This window comes from Elgaria multicarinata, chromosome 4 (genome assembly GCF_023053635.1).
Source record: "Elgaria multicarinata webbii isolate HBS135686 ecotype San Diego chromosome 4, rElgMul1.1.pri, whole genome shotgun sequence".
In the NCBI taxonomy this organism is placed as follows: Eukaryota; Metazoa; Chordata; class Lepidosauria; order Squamata; family Anguidae; genus Elgaria; species Elgaria multicarinata.
This window is the reverse complement of record NC_086174.1, coordinates 109,184,070-109,208,372: the sequence shown is the minus strand read 5'-3', so window position 1 is coordinate 109,208,372 and position 24,303 is coordinate 109,184,070. Positions and strand designations below refer to the sequence as shown.

At 40.9% G+C, this 24,303-nt stretch overlaps 1 protein-coding gene across 3 annotated transcripts in view; it reads right to left on the bottom strand.

Annotated features, from left to right (window-relative positions):
• Positions 1-3,904: 3,904 nt before the first annotated feature.
• Positions 3,905-24,303, bottom strand: part of FILIP1 (filamin A interacting protein 1) — a 100,455-nt gene continuing 80,056 nt past the window's right edge. The window contains exons 5-7 of one of the 3 annotated variants that reach the window (XM_063124944.1): positions 18,386-21,191; positions 11,505-11,562; positions 3,905-4,116 (exon numbers count right to left, since the gene is read on the bottom strand). In XM_063124944.1, the coding sequence (XP_062981014.1) occupies positions 4,076-4,116; positions 11,505-11,562; positions 18,386-21,191 (2,905 nt within the window). In that variant the 3' untranslated portion in view covers positions 3,905-4,075. Of the gene's footprint in view, positions 4,117-11,197; positions 11,563-18,385; positions 21,192-24,303 lie in introns of those variants that run through there. The other 2 variants (XM_063124945.1, XM_063124943.1) reach the window with 2 other exon arrangements.

Here is a 24,303-nt window from a genome sequence, read left to right as displayed (position 1 = left end):
CGAGAAAGATCTTGGAATTGTTGTAGATCACAAGCTGAATATGAGCCAACAGTGCGATATGGCTGCAAGAAAGGCAAATGCTATTTTGGGCTGCATTAATAGAAGTATAGCTTCCAAATCACGTGAGGTACTGGTTCCTCTCTATTCGGCCCTGGTTAGGCCTCATCTAGAGTATTGCATCCAGTTCTGGGCTCCACAATTCAAGAAGGACGCAGACAAGCTGGAGCGTGTTCAGAAGAGGGCAACCAGGATGATCAGAGGTCTAGAAACAAAGCCCTATGAAGAGACACTGAAAGAACTTGGCATGTTTAGCCTGGAGAAGAGAAGATTGAGGGGAGACATGATAGCACTCTTCAAATACTTAAAAGGTTGTCACACAGAGGAGGGCCAGGATCTCTTCTCGATCCTCCCAGAGTGCAGGACACGGAATAACGGGCTCAAGTTAAAGGAAGCCAGATTCCGGCTGGACATCAGGAAAAACTTCCTGACTGTTAGATCAGTGCGACGGTGGAATCAGCTACCTAGGGAGGTTGTGGGCTCTCCCACACTAGAGGCATTCAAGAGGCAGCTGGACAACCATCTGTCAGGGATGCTTTAGGGTGGATTCCTGCATTGAGCAGGGGGTTGAACTCGATGGCTTTATAGGCCCTTTCCAACTCTACTATTCTATGATATGTTAACTCAGGGCTGTGGTCCCTGCTCATTGTCCTTGAGGAGGATATTTCCGTTTGCCTCTGCGGCGTGGGTTCAGTGGCCTTCAGGGCCTTTTCCCATTCACAGCCATGCGCCTGAGGTGACCGTGATCTGAGGATCACTCAGAGGAATAGGAGAAGAGAGGGATGAAAAATATAATAAATTATTATTATTATTATCTAGAAGAAGCAGAGAGAGAAGAGGAGAAGAAAAATATCTTCAAGGGTTTGAAGAGTAATAAGATTATTTTAGAGAAAAGCTAGAGGAACGGTTATGAAGTCTTTGCACAATGGCGGACAACGAAGAACTGAGGTAAGGGCAGGAACCCCAGGGATATGCGCAGTGGCGTGGGGGAGGGGTTCCCGCCAAAAACGTTTCCCTAAGCTATAGAAGGTTCCGGTTCGGGTCTCAGCGCAGGCGCAGAGCCCATATGTGTGATGCATAGAGACCACGATGAAGAACCACATCTTCCTTCCTTCCCACCCCTGAAGCAGAGTAGCTGCAGAAGTGAGAGGATTACTGGAACATAAGTGAGGACACACACCACCAAGTTTATGTTTTTAATGTACATGATTTTCAAAGTAACAGAAAATTACAAACAGCTCTATGTGCAAGCGTTATATAAATCAAAACAATGTCATCTTCTGAAATCTCCGCAAAACCTGAAGTATGAATTTCAAGGCAAACCAGTTGGGTTTCTCCTCACTAGCTGAGTTCTATGACAAATTTGTCTGATACCCTCCTCACAACCTGATCTTATACATGTTTATTGGGAAATAAGTCTCCTTAATTTCTTTGGAATTTATTTCCATATATTGTATTAAAAATACATAGGTGTCTACACCTAAAAATGTAAAGTATTGACCAACAGAGTCACATATCATGCAGGTACACTCAAGCAGTGACCTATGAGTGGCAAATTGAGGTTTGCTGCTGTGTAATGTGTAAAATAGCCCTTAGGTTATTTTTGCTTTGGCTACTTTGCAGGAAACTCCTGTTGATGTACTTTTACCACAATTTCATTCCTCAGATGTTCTAAAGTACTAGTTCTTTCACCTCACCCCATTTTATGCCTACATGTACAACTCCCTTTCTTCTTTTCAACATTTCAATAACAATGCTTCTTTACCAAAAAAAACCCACCCTTTCTCCTCAAACCCTTTTCTGTGCTGTCTTTACAACTTCTGTTCTATGCTGTCAACAGTTAACCTTTCACTTCCCACATTCACTATCGCTTTATCAAAAATCCTGTCCTTCCAATTTCATCTATTTTCTCTCTGTTATCGACACAATCTCTAGCTCTCCCCAGTGGCAGATACCAATTAGCATGGGAGGTACTGATGAGGCACTAATATGGACTAAACCAACTGCACTCATCTTGCTATTCTCTTTGGAGTAGCAATGATTGACACATGGTGAGTTGCCCCATTTTGGGAGCACCAGATGCATTGATTTAGTGCAACTTACACTAGCCAAACATTTCTATCTGTACACTATCCAGATGTCCCTAAATTATAAGACTTCTGTGTTCTGCACAGTGTGGGTGCAAAATGTTAAAACTATTACAACCCCTCAAATTCAGTTATTTTTTTGCTATTAACATTTCCCTTATTACAGCTATGTGTAATTCAAATATATATATATATATATATATATATATATATATATATATATATATATATATATATGAATGTCTGTAAATGTGGGGACAATTTGAAACCAAAACAATTTTTCGAAGTAGTTTAATGATGAAGGGTTTGCATCTCATTGAACAGACATTTTAAAAAATGAATCCATTTTTATTCAAAACGCAGCTGCCACAGGGTTCCCAGAATGCTTCACCAGTGCTGTTGACTCAGTAATGATGCTAATTTTGCAATTATTGTAGAACATATAGTGCTGAGGTATAGAGGAATAAGGTTGACGTTTTTAGTGTACAGATTTTTCATGAACGCGCTCATGTGAAATCACACATGTGCTAAATACAGATGTGTAGTACGACAAAGTACAGACTGATAACAATGCTATAAGTCAGTCTGAAAGTTCAGGAGTCATCCCCCCTTTTGTCACACTGAGAATTTCTCCATTAACATCTGTGTGCTTTGAATGATGACACCTCAATACAGCTGGAGTCCTGAGAACTGGGCATGCTGTTCAGACACGTTCTCATCATTGCAGCCCTTCAATGGTTCTCCCGAAGCAGCATGCAATGCAGCAGGAAGGGATGAAGGGAAACTGACAGAACACTATATGCAGAAACAATTTAGATGCCTGCACAGGGCTCTTTGGATCCTGGCCACTGTCACAAAAACTGAGATCCCTACCGTAGACAAATAAGGTATTTTTGTATGTCCCCAAATTGCGTGCAGCAAACTCAGAGTATATCATAGCAACCAGAACAGTGAAACAGTTGGCTGATCATTTGCAGCCTGAACCTATGCAGTCTTAAGCATGCCTAAGTGCAGCACACTGAATAGGACTGAACTGTTAATCTCTCAACCAGATCAATATTTAGCTCACAAAGAACAGCCAATATGAACTGGTACTAAGGTCAGCTTTAACATGAACAGCCTTTTCTAGCACTAGGGTCACAACTGGGACACCATATTACTGTTGCACACTTGTGAAAAATTATTTGTTACAGTGTGATAAAAAGTAACCTTTTGGTACAGGTATATGTAAAAGCACACATTTATATGAGCACAGCTTAATAGACATCAGTATACAACAATTAAAAACACTTCTTAAATCTAATACAGTTTCAAGGTTTTGGTTTGTTGGTATTCAATTTTATATTAAACCACAGCGCAGTGCAAAAAAACCTATAATACTATCCCTCACAAAGCAGTCTTCAGAGCAATTAATCTCACAGTCACATTATGGCTGGGAAATTCTGTGGCAAGTTTTCTTTAAAAAGTGCCATTACTGAGGTCAAGTCAATGTCTTTATAAACTTCAATAGAAAATATACAAACTGGCACTTTCCAATCTTGACAGTGTATTCTACAAATGAATGTGCCATGGACAACAGAAATCAGAAGGTTTGGCAAAAAGGTCCTGCGTTACGAAATGTATTATAAAAATAAATTATGTAGGAAATACCAAACAAAAATCAAACATGTGCCCACTGATTCAAAGGCTTTGCAAAATGAGAGTAAAATTGGCACAGAAATCCATCTAGTTTCCAAAAATCAGCAAACACGTAGTTTAAAAAAAAAAAATCTGCACAAAAAACCCTAGATTCCAATGGAAGCAGTAAAATACTTCCATAAGTGATCAGTAGCATGGAAGATCACAGTGGCGGAGGTGGCGCTTCAGGAGTGATCCATCCAAGTGGTGTGGAGAAGGAGTGCATGCTTACAGCATGGAGCTGGCATGATGTCTCATCTTGTGTTCATGCGTAACTGATGAATGACGATGCTCTCTAAAGGAAAAAAGAAATATAACAAAGCAGTGACTGTTACCATGGTGAAAGATGAAAGGCTATGAGGACCCATACTGTTAATTCATTAAAGCCCTCAGAACCATAGCTAAGTTACAGAAACCTCAAAGTGCCACTTCAAACACTTTAAGTAAGGCAGGGCAGAATTACCCATATCAAGATAGCCAAAGGGGAGATTAGAGCCTGGAGTATTATGGAGAACATTCTATCCCCATCTTCAGACCACATCATATCATATATAAATAGAGGTGGTGTAACCCAGTCCACTCATGTGCAGAGAATTTCAATAGCACATAGAAGTGCCCTGCTTTCCCACTTCCACCACCTGAGAACACAACACAGTGAGGGGGCCATTAGGATGAATGGGAGATCCATGCGTGCCTGCTACATTCCTAGCCAGCCCTGCCCTCTACTCTGTCCAGGTGACTCATGCTCATAAGCAAGTTTAACTGGGCAGAGAGGCCTCCGATTTCCCCACTGTCCTTATACTACTTACATCTGTATAAGCAATAGAGGAAAGAACAATTATTGAGCTCTTTTGGAATCTTCCACTCATAGGGCAATCCATTCACGGTGAAATGGATGCCTTTAATTTTCAAAATAAACATTATTTAAATATAAAACACATAAAATGTCATATCATTTCTATGCAAATTTCATTTAAAAATCTAGTACATTTTTTCTCATAGTAAAATAAAATTCTTTTACGGACTGACTTGAAATGAGATATAATTTAAAACATTTTCTTTGGCATTATTCATTCTCTGTTGCTTTCAATTCAAAATGTCAATTATGGCCAGATTGCACATTCAGTATCTCCCTTTATCAGGAATCCTCTTCTGGCACCAGTGACAAGCTAGTGCTAACTTTGTAGCTGTAATCATATAAATTAACAATTGATTAAATGAGATTAAAAGAAATATTATTGTATCTAAAATTAGTTCCTTTAACATTCTATTTACCACATCCATTATTTCCCCCCAATATTCTTTTACTGTGTGAGACAACCTCACTAGTACAGTAAAAAAGAAAAAGAAAAAGACCCAACAAAAACTACTTTAAACATTTCATGCACTCGTTTTATTTATTTTATTTGGAATTTGAACTGTATACTACTCAGTATATATTTTCATAGGGTTGGATCCAGATAGTTAGCTCTCACTGAAGTTAATGTGGAAGTTAAACATGACTAGTCCCATTGATTCCAGTGGGAACCAAGGGCAACTAACTTATAGTGAAATTCTGTACATATATCTATTCAGAAGTAAGTCCCATTGAGTTCAATGGGGCTTACTCTAAGATAGGAAGGTATAAGATTGTGGTTTAGTCTGGATCCATCCCATATAGTTTTCTTTAAATACTGAGCAGGGAAGAGTTTGTGTGTTAAAGGACACACACCTCCAACATACCCAGTGGACACATACCCCCAACCCTCCCAAAATCTGCTCCAGCGGATTGGGGAATCCTCCAGAGCAGATTTGGGTGTTGTGGAGGGAAGTCACCTAATGTAAGGTTTTCCTAACTCTGTATGTACAGGAACTTTTAGCTTTTTAATGGTACTTCACAGTATCATTAAATCTGACTCATATTTTCAAATTCATTTAGGTCTGCTGATGGTAAATTTCCACCTATACAACATTTTTAAAGCTTCTAATTCAAATATATTAGCCACATATATATTCATGGTGTCTCTCCTTCCATCTATAGGTACATCCCTAATCTTTAACCAGATGCAGAGAAGACTGTAATAGACATGATGCAAATGCACTGCTTCAAAACGAGCCAGATCCCAACAAATTTCGAGTAATACGTATCCCTCCACAGAGAAATATTTAGAACCATACGTAGCTACATATTAAATATATTCAGACAGGCATAGCAATTTGCCATCTTAAGCACCCTTTTGGGGAAGTAAACCCCATGAAACAGTGATACAACTGAAGAAACATGGATAAGGTTGGGTTGTAAAGTCAAACTTCCCTAGGAGTGTAAAACATCCACACGTTAAAAGCAGATAATCCTGCCTGAATATTTCACCTTTAGAAGTAGTTACATTTGGTACTAAATATTCCTCTGAACAAGGGCTCTTTAACCTGAAATATAATGGGAGCTGAGTATTGAGATGAGCCAATGTCCCCCATTATTATTTTTTGTTATTGTTCATGATTGGTTTTGTTATGCTTTGCCTCCCCTCCAGTTTAATTTGGAGAATTCCTAAAACTAATTTTGGACTTTTGCAAATGTACAGCAGTTTTGTATATTCCTCTTGTTTTAATAGGTTATCTATGTGTGCAAAGCCCTGCCTGTGTATTGGCTGAATCAGAACAGGAGAAGAAAGAAATCTTGATTAGAGCACATTTTAAAACCTAGCTATTATAGAAGATTGCCACTAGATGGCACTACCCAAACTTGCCTCAAATAGCACTCAATCTCGAATGTGCTCATTTTGAAGTACTGTCCACTGAAATTCATGGAGATTACTGCCAGGTCACCATTTCTGAGTATTTCAAAAGGGAAACCTGCAGTATATATCCACGCTCTTTATAAAAGATGAAATAGCATGCCCTTGGGGCATGACTGGTATCCAAATATCAAATACTGTAAATCGCAAAGCTGTTCATCATAAATCATACTGATTTATATCTAAGGTAATAACTTTGTAGGACCCTGTGACACAGACAAACACACACACACATACACCATTCTGCTTTGGCACTTCTATGTTTGAAACAACTTTTTTTTAAAAGTATCTTGCAAGAGCCTTAATGCAGTTTTGTATGTCTTCCAGAATGCAAATAAAATTAAATCCAAATGCAATCTTGCTTGGCTTGGTACTTTTAAGGGGCTGGAGAATGTTGGGAGTTGTAGGACTTTTTTTCTGCCTAAACATGCATAGGATTGTGCCCTTGTTGATAGTTCCTAGTAAAAGTAGTCAACCCCCCCACTCTCTCTACATATAATACACACAGACACTGAATATAGAACATAGTAAGGGAGTTTTAAAATGAAATCAACTTTTATAATTGCAAAATATTAGCTCAGGTTCTTACAAAAGCTAGTCAAGAAGAAGGGAATTACGCTGACTTGGGAAAGAAAAACATGACCTTCAATGAAAATAAGCCCACAAATAAAAGCATATAAGAGGTCTTTAAAAGCACCCTTACTGTAGTAGCTTGTGCTATAAGCCAGTTAAAACATAGGAGTGTGTTAGCATACAGTGTTTTACAATGCAAGTGTGATGTCCTCACTTCATAATCAACATGACCCCAGACCCGTATTAATCTTAAGAAAGTATCCTAAGCAGATAAGCATAATATTTAGTCCATCCTTGGTAGCCACCTTGAGAACCTTGCGTTACTTTTGTATTCCTGGCACATTATATTAAACAGCAGTAGCTGCAGCAATGATCAGAAACAGAATGTTATGAATTCATGAGATATTAGATGAATAACATCAATGGATAATGCACAGGGGCCAGATTCCTATTTCTAGCAGGTTTTTGGTCAATTGAAGAACGTAAGGGCTGGGTCATGTAACCCTGAAATCTGGCAAAATATGCACTGGTTGGGCAGCGGAGTGAAACCACCTGTAACTGCATACTTAGGCCCTTTCGACACCTAAGGATTATCCCAGGAACATGGAGAGATCGTCCCTGCCTTCTCCCTGGATCCCCTGTGTGTCATTTGGATGCACAGGGATGATACCGGGACGATCCTGGGGGGAAAGGCAGGTGTAGAAATGGCCTTAGTTTCCCCTTCCCTCATGTGGGGAAACTTTACTCTAATCATGCAATACTTCTCCCTTAAAGGAGGGGAATAACTTTCTTCTATCTGCACAGCACCACCATTGGCTATGCAAGATTCCACTTCAGCAATCAGTGTCCACAGGAGGTTAGTGATGCCAGAGTAAAATGGTGTCCAACATCTCAACATTAAATTGCCCATCTATAAGGCATGATCTGGTGCTTTATCATCATTGTCCCTCTCTATAAAAAGCCATTTCCCACATTCTGACGCAATATGACTAACAGACAAACCCACAGCCACTATCTCAATAATGTCCTGAATGCACTCTTTTCCTTTGTTCCTTATGAATATATGACTGTCATTCCCTTCTATGGACAAAGCAAAGCATTGCACATACAGACTCGTTGTAGGAAGGAGGGCTAAACCCACGTTTCACCCTTACATTTGGGGCGCCTGGCCATTACTGAATGAGTCCAGCATGAGATGTATTCACTGCACTCCACTTTGATGATGTTGCAGTATACAAGCCACACACATCTCACCCATTATGGGCATTTTGGTAAACATATATGTAAAAGCCAGTTCTTGGATTCCAGCTTTCCAACATGTTTTGCCATGAGCCAGAAACATGGAGGAAATGGAGATAGAAGCGAACTATTCACTACCATTGCCCCCAAGGAAGAATTGCATAAATCAGGTGTGAGCACATCCCTCTTCTCATCCATTGCATTTTATTTATTTTATTATATTATTTGTCGCGTTAAGAGAACCAACATAAAGCAGGGTTCTCTTGCCTCCATTCAGAGGCATTAGCTTGTGCCGCTGAAGACAGAGAAAAGCAGCTCTAATTCTACCGCAGCCTTACCACAAAAGGAGCAACGAGGAAGCATTGTAAAGCTAGGTATTGTGTGCACGTTGAGTGTGTATGTGAGAGAAAGAGAGTGAACACCCTGGAGGAGCTTAAGATGTTCCTAGGAGAGAAAGGGAATAGGGGAGCTAAGTGAGAGAAAATGAGTTACAGTGTACAACATAGCTGGAGAAAACCAAGACTCAGAAAAATCAGTACAAGATTTATTAACTATCCTGATTCTGGCACAAACACAGTGTGGCATGAATTGTTCCTCTAAACACTCTCTAGAGCTGTGTATGGGCAATTATTTCTGTTGAGCAGCATGAGCAATTTCCCCCTTACTGCTACTGTGGCATGAGCTTCATTATTTGGTAAAAAAGAAGGTGCTAGTTTTAGAAAATTCTACAAATTTATACTGAGTCAATTTCCAAATCAGTGCTAAGTTTGGATTATTATGCTTTTTTAAAAAAAACCAGAAGCAATTACTTGCAACTATAGCACTTCAGGCATTCTGTATGAATAAAACTTTGAGTTTCACATGAACATGTTTTCTTGGAACTTCTGCTAAAACAGCTGTGAAAACACCTAGAAATTAGGAACAATTTAGTTGTCCATCAATGCCAAAATGAAACATTACTGGAACCAAATGACGCCAGTGAAGAATACATGCCCTAGCTACTGTTGACTGCCAATTCTCTACAAAGGCTTCAATGCATGATTGTACCATTAGAAATTTAAATCCTTTCCACCAGTATCTTCTATTAACATGATGTGATAACACAAGGGCTGTTAGTCCCATTCATTTCTGTTGGTCTACTCTATATAGGACTGACACTTGATACAACTCCAAGTGTTTCAATTTATTACTTCCAGTTGAGTTATAGCTAGCCCAGTACGATAAACTGAAATGTCAATAGAGTCCTGTAGCACCTTAAAGACCCTCACCCTTATCATGGCATGAGCTTTTGTGGACTAGAGCACAATCTAATGAATTAGGCCTCTCACCCGCAAAAAGTTTATAGCAGGGTTGAAGGTGCCACACTTTTGGCTGCTTTTGCTGCAACAAACCAACACAGCTATCCATCTGGAATTTGAAATACTAATGAAACCTTCCAGCCCAGAGAGACTCTAGTGAAGAAAAACTGTCCCTCTTCCACTAGACTTTTTGTTGTAATATGTGTGGTTTTTACTAAAATGGCAGACCAGGATGTCATTTTTGGCAGCATTTTGTCTACAATTTATTCATACATTACTTACAATCACTCATGAATGCCTGTTTTCATTTTATAGACTATTTCTAAACTACCAAATCTCTTTGTTGCACAGATTCCCAGTATATTTTCCTAACAGATAAACCCATTCACTCTGCTTTAGCCACTTCACTTTTTATTGTCACTAGCTGCATGCATGTTCTTATTGCAACTCTGCATGATTTCCCTTTCTTCCAGAATGGAGTCATTAAGGAATTTGATGCTGAATTTCCATCATTTACCACCACAGCCACCCTAAAAAAAAGGAAAAGGAGGGGGGGGGAAGGACACTCTGACAAAGAGTTTGCCTGTCAAGTTACTTCTGCTAGAGGTAGGAATTTTGGTTCTAGTCATGTACTTCTGTGGAAGCTTCCTTCAGTGGAAATACTCATAACAGCTGTGGTCCTATTAGACAAACATCATTTTAATGGCAGACAATCATAGTCACATCAATTTCCACTCTTAGAACATGCTTTTAAAATTAAAAGCAAGGTGCTTCAAGGAGTCCAATAACAGGGAGAATGCACAGTATTTAGTGGACAATGACTCTAGACCCAGGCATGACTAGAGACAGACATATGCAAACATTTTGTAATATGCATATTCCAAATATATTGTGTTTAATTGCATCTTCCTGTAAGTAGAATTTGCCAGCATTTCTCTCTGCCCGCCTACCCCTGTTTGTATTAGGATCTTGCCAAGACCAAAAGGTACAAAGCATAATATAATTTTGATTGTTCAGTGATCCACAGCTCATAGATGAGTAACTTTCAACTGATTTTAGTGAGTCTTCAGTCAGCTCCTACTTGAGTAGGAGGAAAAGCTCTGCCACATCAGACTTCTCTTGGTTCTCTGATGGTCCACAAAATATTTACCTGGACACTATTTAGAGAGATGTTTCCATATTAGCAGTTTCTATCTCAGAAACATCAGAACTAGATGAACGGACTGTGCAGCCTCTAAAATGAGCTCCCACTGATTTGGTGCTCATCTCCATGACTTCTCTGACAAATTACTAATTTAGCTGCCTCAGGAGCATGGTCGGAAACGATCACATGCAGCAAAGAAAATGGTAATATGATTTTAAGAAAAATGGAGCAGGAAGAATCTTTGTTTGAGAAAAGATTAATTTGAACAGCAGCCCCATTTTAGAAATTGCTGAACCAGGCCTATTATTACTGAGACTTGAACCCAACAAAGAGGGAAGAAGATAGGATTATTGCATTCAATAGGTAAAAGCATGCATGTTTTAGTGGAGGTGACAGCTTCAGCAAACTTCATTAGTATGTGCAAACATTAATAACTAAACAGACAGGGGGGCTTATTTCCATGATAGCAGTAAAACCTACACAACATACCCCCTTAGCCATTGCCCTCAGCCCTTCCCCCCAGCAAGGGAGGTAGAGCTACTGGCTGAAGACTTCTTCAGTTCTATTTTCATAGACTGAGTCTCGGCACGAGGCTCGAATTTGGTCTGATTTCCTGATCCTGGGGCTGTCACTACTGGCTTCCCGGCTTTCATACCTTTAGACACAGGGATTCGAGTGGGTGTAGGTCTCTGGGATGACCCATCCTGTCCTGTCTGCAAAACAAAGAAAGAGGATGGGGGATCAATGCAATGCATCTTATTTAGTATTTATTTGACATATTGATGAGTTACCCTTCTGCCTACTAAGCACTCAAGGTGATATATGGAGCTTCTCTACATGAGCTATTTATTACACAGTCATAATTGGTCACTCACTGAGGTTTGTGGGTCCTTTATACGACGTCATCAACCTCCAGGACATCTCCTGCACTTTTCCCCATTTACCCCACTTTCAAAAAGGTCAGAGATAAGCTGAAATAAAAATTATTGCAGCATATCAGCCACCACTAGATGGCACTGTTTCATTGAATATATAGAGCATTGCCGAGAAAGGAAGTTTACAATACCAAATCACATGTTTGCCATCTAAAGGAGCCCATCATAAACCCAGAAAGACTTCAGAAGAAGAAAGCCTGGTAAAGATGTAGAATGTTTGCTTAATGTACAGAAATTCATGATCTCAAATAAAAACAAGAATAAAAATGAAATAAATTTCAAATATTGCAAAAATGAGAATAAACTCAACGGCAAAAGCATTCAATATAGTACTACGAGCAAGTCTTTGAAGTAAGAGAGCTAAGGCCATTGGAAGGCAAGTAGTGCAGTGCTGCAAGACCACTCACTAGCAACTCATCACTTCGCAACAAAGAAACAAAAGTTACCATGGGCAAGGTTAATTTCTCCCAGAGATGACCAAAGACACTCCGCTGCCTGAGATATAGCAAATGGCACACAAAGACAAACCCCAGTATACTCAAGTCAAAATGTTTAGTACCAAGGCTAGCCAAGTCATTTTGTCACTCAAATCAGAAAATCCCACAAATGCCTTTCTTCCTCATTAGCAGTAAAAATTAGGGCTGTGCACAGCTTTGAGTCCTGATCTGGATTCTGGACTGATTTGGACCACTTTGAGTTGAGACCGAATTGGGCCGAAGTGGTGGTTTGGACTGTGTCTGAAGAGCTTCAGCCTGATCTGGAATGAAGCCAAGCCTCTACCCCTGCGGAACTTACCTTCCGTCTCCTCATGTGAGGGGACAGCAGATAGGTCCGGAGGATGGGGGTAGTGCCTCGCTGGGTTCAGGGGATAGGGGGAGTTCAATGGGTGCTTGCCCAAGAAACCACAACATCCAACCGCTTTGGATATCTGGATCTCGCTTCAGGTCCGGGTCCAAAGCAGGTTGGACTGGGCCAAAATTGGACCAAGGCAGAGCTTCTGAGTCTGCTTCTGCAGTGGGTTGGGGTATCCTTGCACAGCCATAGTAAAAATACCAGAAATAAATGACTATTATTTTATTGCCTTGTCATGTCTTGCAAAATCAGATACTTGGTGTGGTATACGGTGTGTAGAGGGATAAAGGTAGATTGGCTGTAGCCACCACTCCTCCCATAACACAGTGGGTGGGACTCATGTTTGTAATTCTTCCCTTCCATTAGTTTATTCCTATGTTTGTGACCATCCAGGCCAGTCCCCTTTGTTACCGGTTTAAGAAATTTTATTTACTTATTTTATTTATTTATTTATTATTACATTTATATCCCGCCTTTTTTTCTCCAAGAAACCCAAGATGGTGTACATAATAATCATCTTCTCCATTTTATCCTCACAACAACAACCCTGTGAGGTGGGTTGGGCTGAGAGTCTGTGACTGGCCCAAAGTCACCCAGTGGGTTTCCATGGCTGAGTGGAGACTAGAACCCGGATCTCCCAACTCCCAGTTCAACACTCTAGCCACTACGCCACAACTGTGGTGTCTACTGTGGTGCATGGTCAACAGGAAGGGATGCAATCAGGTGAGTAGTTAGCACAAGAGACCCATACAAGAATACTATACCTGCCTACTGGTAGCCCCTGGTAGGATGTGACTAATTTAGCCCCCTTCTCACACTCCAGCCCACCTGTTCAATCAACCCATGCAGAGAAAGAGAATTTCAGTCATTTGCCTTGCCCCCAACATCTGTGCATCCTCTTCTGTCCTTCATGCATTGGGCAGCATGCAAGAATGGGCTCTATGCTTATCAAATTATATATCACAATCAGGAATCCTGGCACTGCCAAGGTTTCTAACTGCTCTCAAGTAGAGCCCATTCTCACATTCTGCCCAATGTGCAGAGGTCAGAGGAGGGGCCAGCAGACACATCACGTCCGGAAGCCGGCCCAACAGCTGTGATCCCACTCCCCTCTGCATGTTGACTGAATGCATGGACCAAAGCATGAGAAAACGCCTGTATTGACTATTCTCTGTTGTTGTTTAAGGATAGCTACTTGTGTTTGAAAACTGAGGCAGATTGCAAATGCTGGTGCACTTTATTCTTCATTGAGGGGAGTGACATTTATACATCCCTCAAATTTGGGAATAACCAGGTCAGCCCCCCTTTTTAAAAAAAAAAAAAAAAAAAAACCTGCTCTGAAGTATATAAAAGCCTAGCTGTTTGGCTACTGAAGAAGACAAGCTGTCGAAACACGTTTGGCATATGCTTTTTGTGATGACTGAGCACGATTTTTATTGTGTTATTGACTTTGAATGTGTATAATAAGTGCTCTTGGAAACTTATATTAAGTGTTAATTTTGATAATTACACTTTGTATTTAATTTTATATATTTCTTGTATTACCTATTTCCTTAACTTCTTTGCTGTCTACATTTTGGTTTTGGTTAAGGTTAGCACCTGTTTTTCGCGTAGTTGTTTTAAGGATAAACAAAATCCAGCAAGAATTCCATTCTGTACTTTTTGTTTGTTTAGGACAGAGGTGGGTAACCTGTGGCCCTCTAGCCATTCTTGGACTACAACTCCCATCATCAATGGCCATACTGGTTGGGGCAGATGGGTGTTGCACTCCAACAACATCTGGTGAGACACAGTCCCCCAACCCTGATTTAAGCCTATCTATACTGCAAACATATCAGTTTAACTCCACTTTAACTGATGCCACTTTAAGTTCCATCACACCGGGGGAAACACGCTCCCTACCATCGCTTCTCCGCCCATGTTTTCGTTCCTCAGTTACTTCCCCTTCAAAAGAGGTAGACAACAAGCACAAGGCCCATTCAGTCCACTGTTCTAATGGGGCTGCTTCTCCTGCACACAGTAGGAGAGAGAAGCAATTCCGTATTTAAAAATACATCGGACTTAACGAGGGTTTTTTTTGTTGCGAAAGGAAGGCCAGAAGGGGCGGAAGGTGCACGGGAGGCAGACAACGTCATGTGAGGGACCTGAGCAAATTCCGTGAGTGCTCAGTAAAGAGCGTGCAATAAAACGCTCGTTGGATGGAGCTTTGAGCTAAAGAATCCTGAGAATAGTAGGTTGGTGTGAAGCTGAAAATTTTCTGTTAGAGATCTCTAGCTATAGTAGTACAATTCCCAGAATTTCATAGGGGAAAAGGAATTACTGATACACCCACTGATGTCTGTAGCATGGATATGCCCTTAGTGTAGATCACTCATAATTACTAGGAATGCAAGCTGGAAAAAGCAAAAAAAAAAGGAAACAGTTCACATTCTAAATCTCCACAGCCTACCCAGTACAGATGGTTTGCAACAGTTTGCAAATACGTCCTTCTTTAAATGTTTTAACAAGCAGAAGAAGAAACTGCCCTTTGTCATTTAAATTAATTATCTATGGTTACTGTAAAACATGTGGATATGATTACAATGGCAACAGATAAGGCTTTGCAAAGAGGCTTGCTAGTTACTTTAGACATCAAAGAGAAATCTCACTTGCATATCTTTGCCTATAATTATATTTTAATATGCAAATATGGTTTTATAGCAACTTAAAAGGTCAACCATCTGGTTACATCTTTTCTATTCCTAACTGGGAAAGTATTTTTTAAGAAGAGTGAAACAATCTCTACAGATTCTCAGTCATCACCACCATAAGAGAGACGCTCAACATGAATAGAGAACCATGAATGAAAAAAAGTGTGTTTCAGGAGACAATCTAATTCCAAAAGCAAGCATCTTGTGACACCTGCAACAGCTTTCATGAACAAGAGCCCACTTTATCAGATGCTTGAACAGTTATTCTCAATAAGCAAATGAACACACACACATAGAAATTTGGACTTTCCACAGAAATGTCACACACTTGCATTTCATGGCCTTTTGAACTCACAGCTTGCATTCCCTCCACCTCACCCCTTGAATTCACAAGTGTGTATATGACAACTGAGGGCAACATTTCATACATTTGATGAGGCTCCAGTTCATTAAAGCTCATGCCATTAAGAAATCTATCCAGTTTTCAGGTGCAACAAGATTAACACACTGACCCCCCTGGAATTAATTCTAGGATCATTTCAAAACACACAGGCGCTGCCATGAATTTCATCTTATTTATTATGTTTTTATCTCACCTCGGCCAAATCTACACCTTGAGTCAAATCATTATGATCCCATCATGATAATACGATATACCTCATAGGATTCCTAATAATGTAGATTATGTGGAATAAAAAGCAGGAAATAACACTATGAAAGTAGTATATGGAATGTGTAATTTGCTCCACCAGTTATCAGTGCACTTCAATACTGCTATAAAACAGCAGTGTAGATCTAGCCCTTTTCTCCAAAGAGTTCAAGGTTCTTTACCCATCCCCTCCATTTTTATTCACACAACAATCCTATATTGTAGCTTAGGCTGAGAGTGGGTAACTTGCCTGAGCTACCTGCAACAAAATGTTGTAGTTTGGAATGCTGGTGTTCAAGATTCCAGCCACTCCATTCCACGGAGGACAATACAACTAGATATATCCCTGACCTCAACTCATACTTAATAGGACAAGCATACATAGCACTGGCTTTTGTTTTGATTCTAGCAACAGGAATGACCCTAGGGCTGTCAGACTGCCACTTGGTGGGAACATCGCCCCTCTCTTTTCCTGCCATCCCAGCAATGCAGGAAAGTGCTTTCTTTTGGTAAGAGGCAACCATGCTATGATTAAAGTCGCCTCCCAATCTCTGGACTCTTAAATCCAATACCAGGCAATAGCAGTAGTGCACTGGATCATAGGACTGGACTGTTTGTATAATTTATATAGTTTTTGTCTTTTTCAGAGATTTCAAGATTAGAGGTTTACACCGTGTTTCTCAGAAGCTCATGGACTGCATGGGCAGGGGAGCAGCTTTGTACATAGAGAGGGAAAGAAACTAAAACACAATACTGAACAACACCAGAGAGAGATTGAAAATGACATGGATTCTCACAGGGTTATTATGAGGCTAAGGTGCCATTCTGATTTCCTTGGAGAAAGCTGGAACTACCATGGTACAAACAAACGAAGCCACATGCTATGGGGTAAGTATGCCAGGATAGGTGGGTGAACTACAGTCACTACCAATCTGACCAGGGGAAAGACATGCCTTTCTCCAACAACCCATCCTAAGGGCACATTTTTGGAGGGGAAGCCTAATATCCATTCCCTAGGTGTCTCAGAGAAAATGAAAGACAGGAGCCCTTTTGGTCACAAAGGAGCATTTATCCACCTTTCAATTCTGCAAAGTTCTTTATTTCCTCAACTGTTCCTGGAAGATTTTTTTTAAAATCACCTCCAGTAATTGAAAACAGCCTTCTGATTTCAAATATAAGATTTTCCATGTCCAGTTAGCAACCATGTGTTCTTGCACTCATATCCTTATTCATCTTAAATAGCTCAACTCCTATTTCTATTAGCATGCTTAATATGTTTGCATACTGCTATCATATAATTTACTTAATATTATATACAAAAGTATCAAGGATGCTTGCTCACTCAAATGCAGACAGTACCATTAAAAGCAAGCCACCTCCATATAATATCATGGAATTTTATCAGAAACATTTGTAAGCACTAAATTCACAGTGGCAAAGTCATAAATACCACAGGTATTTAATAGGCAATGCCACCTAGACAATTCTGCTGTTGCTATGGAAATGCAAAGGTATGGAGAAAATTGGTTATTCTTAAATCATGGCTAAGACATGAAAGGCTAACTTGGTACAAAAATTCTGTGTATTTTAATCTAACAATTCTCATGTTACATTTTGTACATAGGTCTGAGTACAAAATGCTTGTGGAGGATGTATATGTGTAAAATTTGGCACAAGCATTCAGGAAAAAGCAACAGGAAAAAAAGGTGGGACTCAAGCATATTTTAAAAGGATATATGCCAAGTGTTATGCTCTAAAGACTCAATAAAATATGCATACACCACTGTTTTGGATGCTGATGTGTTCTCACTAACCATAATTGAAATAAGCCGTAGTTCCCAGAGTTCAGATGTTATGGCAAAGTGTTTAAAACTGTTAGCAGGTGCTTCCAATCTCCTTCTTTAGCCCCCAAGAGGAAGAGAGCCCGAGGCCCACAGCAGCTCACTTACATAGCAGGGAATCGTGGTTTTCTTATTATGTTTGAACCAGGCCAGCAAATCCCCAAATAGAGTTTTGGATGAACCTAGGCCTCCCAGATCAAAGTTCAACTCTCTGCCTACTGGCTAACAGAGGGACTGTTCAGAAGACACCTTAAACCCTGCTGGTTAAGGTTTTTGGTTAAGCAGCAAGGTTTAAGGTGACTTGTGTGATGCCTTTTGCTAAACCCTGCTCACTCACTAACCATAATCAGACCACCTGTAGCAGGGTTAGCAGCTCTAACCATGGGTTAAAGTGTTGAGTGTGACAGCATGGCTTGTGGTTAGTGCTAACCCCAAAGAACCACAGTTTCGCTAACCACAGAGACTGAAGTGTCATCTGAACAGGCCCACTGATTCTCAAAAAACAAACAAACCTTATTCCTTAGCATGCAATATGCACACAATATGCTGTAAGATTTTATATTGCTTACCATGGATTGTGTTCCCCGTGTGGATGACGTGGTAACTGGAGTAATAGTGATGGTACTGGTAACTTTACTTGCTCCAGGCCTTGAAGATACATTATTCCTTGGGGAACGAAGGACAGTCCCGGTCATTACCTCCTTATCTGCTGCTACATTCATAGGTCTAACAGTAATCACAGGGCTTGCTCCCTCTTGAGCTGCGCTAGGAGAGCGCTTGAACTGAGAACCTAAGTGGATATGAATTTTGTTGTCCTCTGTTGTTATAATGTTTGTATTGGCGTTGTACTTCCGGACTGGAGTTGGGACAGTTTGTTTTTCCGGCGTCACTCTAAACACAGCCCTTCCCATGGTCATGTCTTGTGATTCTGGGGACACAGTAATTTCTGCTGGCGCTGCAGAGGTAGACACGGTCATTATCTGAATCGGGGACACGGGCCTTTCCATGAATGGAGACTTCGGGGTCTCCGAAGATTTCTCTCTGGAGAATGTAGTTATAGTCACCGGTGACATTGCTCGCTCTGGGCCCACTGGGCTCTCACCAACTTTTCCTTTGGGGGACATGATATTAGGAGAGGGAATGATGGTAATCCGTGGTTTCTGATTTCCCAAGGTGGGGATGACAGTGGTACTTGAGAAGAAATCTTCAGCTGTAGGACTAGTAATCTCCAAAGTAGCTGTACTATTCTCATGGTCTGGAGTTACCCGAATATGAAGAGGCTGCCCCTGCTTTGGAGAAAGGACAACCTCTCCAGGACGTTCTGGACTAGTTTGTATTCTGGCTCCTTTGTCTTGAGTTGCCTGGGAAACATTTTCTCTCTTTTTCATCCACGGAATCCAAGATTTCCTCATTGTAAGGTCATTCGCTGCAGGAGGGTATCTGTCAAGCACAGATGACCTCTCGGTGGGCTTTTTAAGCCCAACCTGTCGCAGATTGCTCATGATGTGGTTCTCCTCCTGGAAGGATTTTCTTATGAAGACAGCGGGTGTTTCTTCTTCTGCTGTTTCGCTACTTATTGTATCCGTCTGTACTCCAGTGGATGTAACAGGTACGTCCACCATTCTTCTACCATTCATGCTGGGTCTCAGGGCCCGACTGTAGCGTTTAGACAGCTCAAGCTCTTTTGTTATATTCAGCACCTCCTGCCCCATGGCCTTGTTTTTATTTTCTTCTTCCAGAAACCTTTGCTGAAGGACTGAGTAATCCACTTGGAGCTGAGAAAGCTGGTCCTCTTTGTTCATCAGCTCATGAATCTTCTCTTTGAGCGCCTGCACTTCTGCTTTCAAGTCTCTGCTTTTAGCTTCTTCCAGCCGAAACCTTTGCCTCAATTCTGCCTCCTGACTCACTGCCTCTCCTTTCTCTATGGCTTTGTTTTTAGCAATCTGGAGCTTCATTTCTTCCAGCTGCTGAGAAAGGAAGTTAGCTTTGTCCTGCTCAGTCCTAAATTTTTGCTCCAGCTGATCATATTCATCCTCAGTCTTCATCAAGTCTCCTTCAACCACTTCTAGTTGCTTGAGACGCTTTTTCAGCCTTTCAATTTCAATAGTTAGTTCTTTAATCTTATTATCCTCTTGCCCGGAAAGCCCTGGTCCCTTTTTAACACGACCTCTGGCTATTTCTCTTTCTACCTCCTCTATGCCATCAATTCTTTTCTTTAACAGTTCCACTGTACTGCTCAGCTCAGAAGATTTTTCCTCTTCGCTCTTCAGCTTGCCAATTAACTCATCCCTTTCCTTTGTCAAACTGGACACTTTTTCCTCCATTTCAGATTTCAACTTCAAAAGCTTTTTGCTTTCATCTATTAGTTTTTCAGTCACTTCCATAACTTTGCCTTGCTCCACCTTAAAGTTCTTATTCAAGCTTTCAACTTTCCTCTCTTCCTGCTTTATCTTCTCCACCATGTTTTTTCTTTCATCCACCAGCATGACAGTGAAGGACTTCAGCTTTGTGAGGTCATCTTTTAAGATTAATTCAGCCTTTTCCAACTTACTTTCTGAAGACTCAAGATCCTTGACTCGGGTCTTCACCACTTCCAACTCATTGATCAGGTCTTTGGTTAAGCTCTTTTCTTTCTCCAGGTTCAATCGCAGCTGGGTGCATTCGGATTTGCTTTTGTTGAAAGCCTCCTCCAGCCTCTCTAGTTCCGACATTCTCTTCTGCAGCTTCTCCACTTCCAGCTTCAGTTCCTTGCTATGGTGCTCCTCCTCTTGCAGTTTCTTTTTAAGCTCTTTACACTGAGATTCGGTCTTTGTGATCTCTTCATCTTTGCCTTCCATTTCAAGCACACGCTTGCGGAGGTTTTCCACCTCAGCCATCAAGCTGGAGTTCCCACATTCCCCTTTGGCTATTTTGTCTCTCAGTTCCTGAAGTTCCTCTTCAGTCTTCTGAAGACTTTTGTTGGTTTCTTCCAGCTCCTCAATCCTACGGGTTAAACCAACCAATTTAAGCCTGAGCTGTTTATTGTGTGATTCTTGACTAACCAGTTTAGCAGTCATCTCCTCATGCTCTTGGGAAAACGAAGATGTCTTGTGTTCAAGATCTGCCTCTAACTTCATGAGTCTCTGCCCATCCTCTTTCGCTTTTGAACCTACAGTTTTAAGCTTTTCTTCTTCTTCCCTTAATTTCTGAGTTAGATCTTGTATTTTCTGGGTTTGCTGATCAAGCTGCTCTATGTGCATCTGCCTCTCATCCACCAGCATGAGTGCAAATGACTTGAGCTTGACTAATTCTTCTCTTAGTTTGTTGAGCCTTTTGGCATGTTCTTTATCCTTGCGGGCTTGGTAGATCTTTTCCTGTTCAAGAAGCTTCTTTAATCTGAGGAGAGAGAAAAATGCACATGGTGTCATAGGCTTTGTTTAAAACTTTTAATTCCTGCTTCCTAAAACTACGTGCATCTCTAAACGCTTGAATATGTGGGTATGCCCAAAGTCGTACAGCTGCCAAAGTTTGCAGTGTGCTATTTCTTTGAGGGGAGGAAAGAGGTTTAAGGGCTCCTTAAAAGGTACACATAGGCTATTATGTTTCCTTGTGTGTACTACAATACAGCTCTCAACTCGATCCTACCACAGCCACCTCCCTCCTATTCGGAGCAAGCAGTGGTTCAGTCAACCTTCCAACACAAATATAATTTCTGGCCAGATTGGAGCCAATGGAAATGAGTTCCTTACCCCACCATTCACACGTAAGATGTGTGCACAGACGTTATTATTGCTGGAGAAATGGCAATAATGCTACTGTCAGCTCCTGGAGTTCTGCTGGTCTACTACTGAAGATTGCAGCTGCTGGGTATGGTGGAGTAGTATGCTTAGGCTGACCATATGGAAAGGAGGACAGGGCTCCTGCAGCTGCTGGGTATGGTGAAGTGGTATGCTTAGGCTGACCATATGGAAAGGAGGACAGGGCTCCTGTATCTTTAACAGTTGTGATGAAGAGGGAATTTCATCAGGTGTCATTTGTATGCATACAGCACCTGGTGAAATTCCCTCTTCATCACAACTGTTAAAACTGCAGGAGTCTTGCCCTCTTGACCAGATACAAAAGAGGGCAGGTCTCCTGCAGCTTTAACTATTGTGATGAAGAGGGGATTTTGCCAGGTGCTGCATTCATACAAATGACACCTGCTGAAATTCCCTTTTCAATACAACAGTTATGCAAGAGACCTGTCCTCCTTTCCATATGGTCACTCTAGGCATGCTCTCCAATGACAGCCCAATAGGAACGGTATTCCAGTTCTGCAGGAATTTCATATCAGTATAGAGAGCTCACAATAACAGACTGGGGCATGCATGACACTGACACCTTGGGAAAGGAGGTGCATCCTTTTCAGTTTTGCAAACAGTTATGGCCTGGACCTCAGGTAGTTTCCTAAATGCCACAGCACTTTCTGCACTTAAAAAACCAAACTGCTTGCATTGCGTAGTCATTGAGGAAGAGTTGAGTTGTCTCTCAAAGTATAAATGTTTCAGAGGCATAAAGAGACAAACCCCATCTATGGACTCAATGTTGTACTACCAAACACATCTCAGTACATCTGGTTAATCACCAAAGAAGATGGTTAAACTGAAGATCACTCTTTCTAATAGTGCTCTCCATCACTTTAGAGTGATCATGCACTGAAAACTACATCACTACACACCAAACATGCCTGGTCTTACACGTGCTAAGAACCAAGGGTTGAACATTATAATTTGGGAGCCAAGAGTTGAACCATTAAAATTTGGGATTCAGTTCCAGGTTTAATGTTACAGCTATATATAAGCTCGCTGGCTTGGTTTCAATTCAAATGATCAAGACCCATTTCTTACCACATGAAACGGGGTGCAGAGACATATCTAAAAACAAAGGCTCTGGAAGCACACTGACTACATTGTGCCATGAACCATTGTGCTGTCAGCTGAGGGATAGCTGGAAGAGGAAGCCAGCTATGTAGACAGGGTGGCCACTTATGTACCGCCAAAAAGAGAGTACATGCATCACCAAAAAAGAGGACACCAATTTGCATATATTAATTTATATGTATAGATGCAAATTTAGAATATTAATTATAATTTAAATAGAAATGCAGTACATCTTACCATGATGTGGAAGTCTGAGACTGGGGGACCTGCGTTCCTGCCTGTCCAGGTGCTAATTAATGGGCCTTTCAAAGAGAGGACTGTCCTCTGTACCTCTGTAAAAGAGGACACATGGCCACCCTATGCAGACTGCTAACCACCTATTGCTTTGTCCTCACAATCCCACCTCCCCAGGAGCAGGTGTTCAACTTTACAAACCTGCTGAAAAAGGTGATTATGAACTTTTAATCACATAAATGTGCAAGCAGCATATAAAACATTTTGTTTACAACAAGCAGGCTGCCCAAAGGTTGTGGGAGGGTAAACCTGACAACAATGGCAGCATCTGGAGGCAAATTCGTTGCAGTGTAAAAGATAGTGGGGGTGGGCGGGCTTATCCTACTTGAGGAAAAACCCTAATCTGGCCAGAAATTATATTTGTGCTAGCTCCTGATTTTAGGGATGCCTGTATTCATCCAGCAATGAGTTAGTACTACCACAGGGACAAAGGTACAGTTTACCTAATGGTAATCTATCATATGAACATTTCAAAGAGGTTATTAAGTGATTAGGGAAACACATTTAAATTAGCCCTTTGTCATGCATAGTACAGGTACAGACTTAAAAACAAAACAAAAAAAGAGAACTGGGGAAAGTATAAAAGCAAAATCCTTTTCCTTGGGGTAAGTGGAGGGTGGGCGGGGAGATCAAGGCAACCGATAAATATTTGCAAAGGTATTTTTAACCTCAAATGACACTAAGGAATACTATTCCAACAAACTTCTGTTGAATATTTGAATGACAGAAATATGTACATTCCATCCCTAGCCTCATGTGTAGTTCAACTCTTGCATTCTTGAAATGAAATAGGCAGCCCTAGATGGTAAAGGAGGCTCAGTGCACCCAACAGAGTTCCTATATAAGTAAAGAACCAGGTATCCACTTTCGGTACCTATGGAACATTCATAGATCTTTATAATGGGGGTGGGGAGACTCCAGTGAGTTCATTTACTTTGATTTGAGATAGCAAAGAACATTATTAGCACCATTTGGTGTGGTGTAGTGGCTAAAGTGTTGGACTAGGAGTTGGGAGATCCAGGTTCTAGATCCCACTCAGTCATAGAAACCCACTGGGTGACTTTGGGCCAGTCACAGACTCTCAGCCCAACCTACCTCACAGGGTTGTTGTGAGGATAAAAGGGGGAGGAGGAGGATTATGTATGCCGCCTTGGGTTCCTTGGAGGAAAAAAGGCAGGATATAAATGCAATAATTAATTAATTAATTAATTAATTAATTAATTTACCAGTTTTAAAAAAGTTCTGAGCCAGAGAGCCAAGAAGGACTCCCCAAAAATATCACTGGGCCTTTTCAG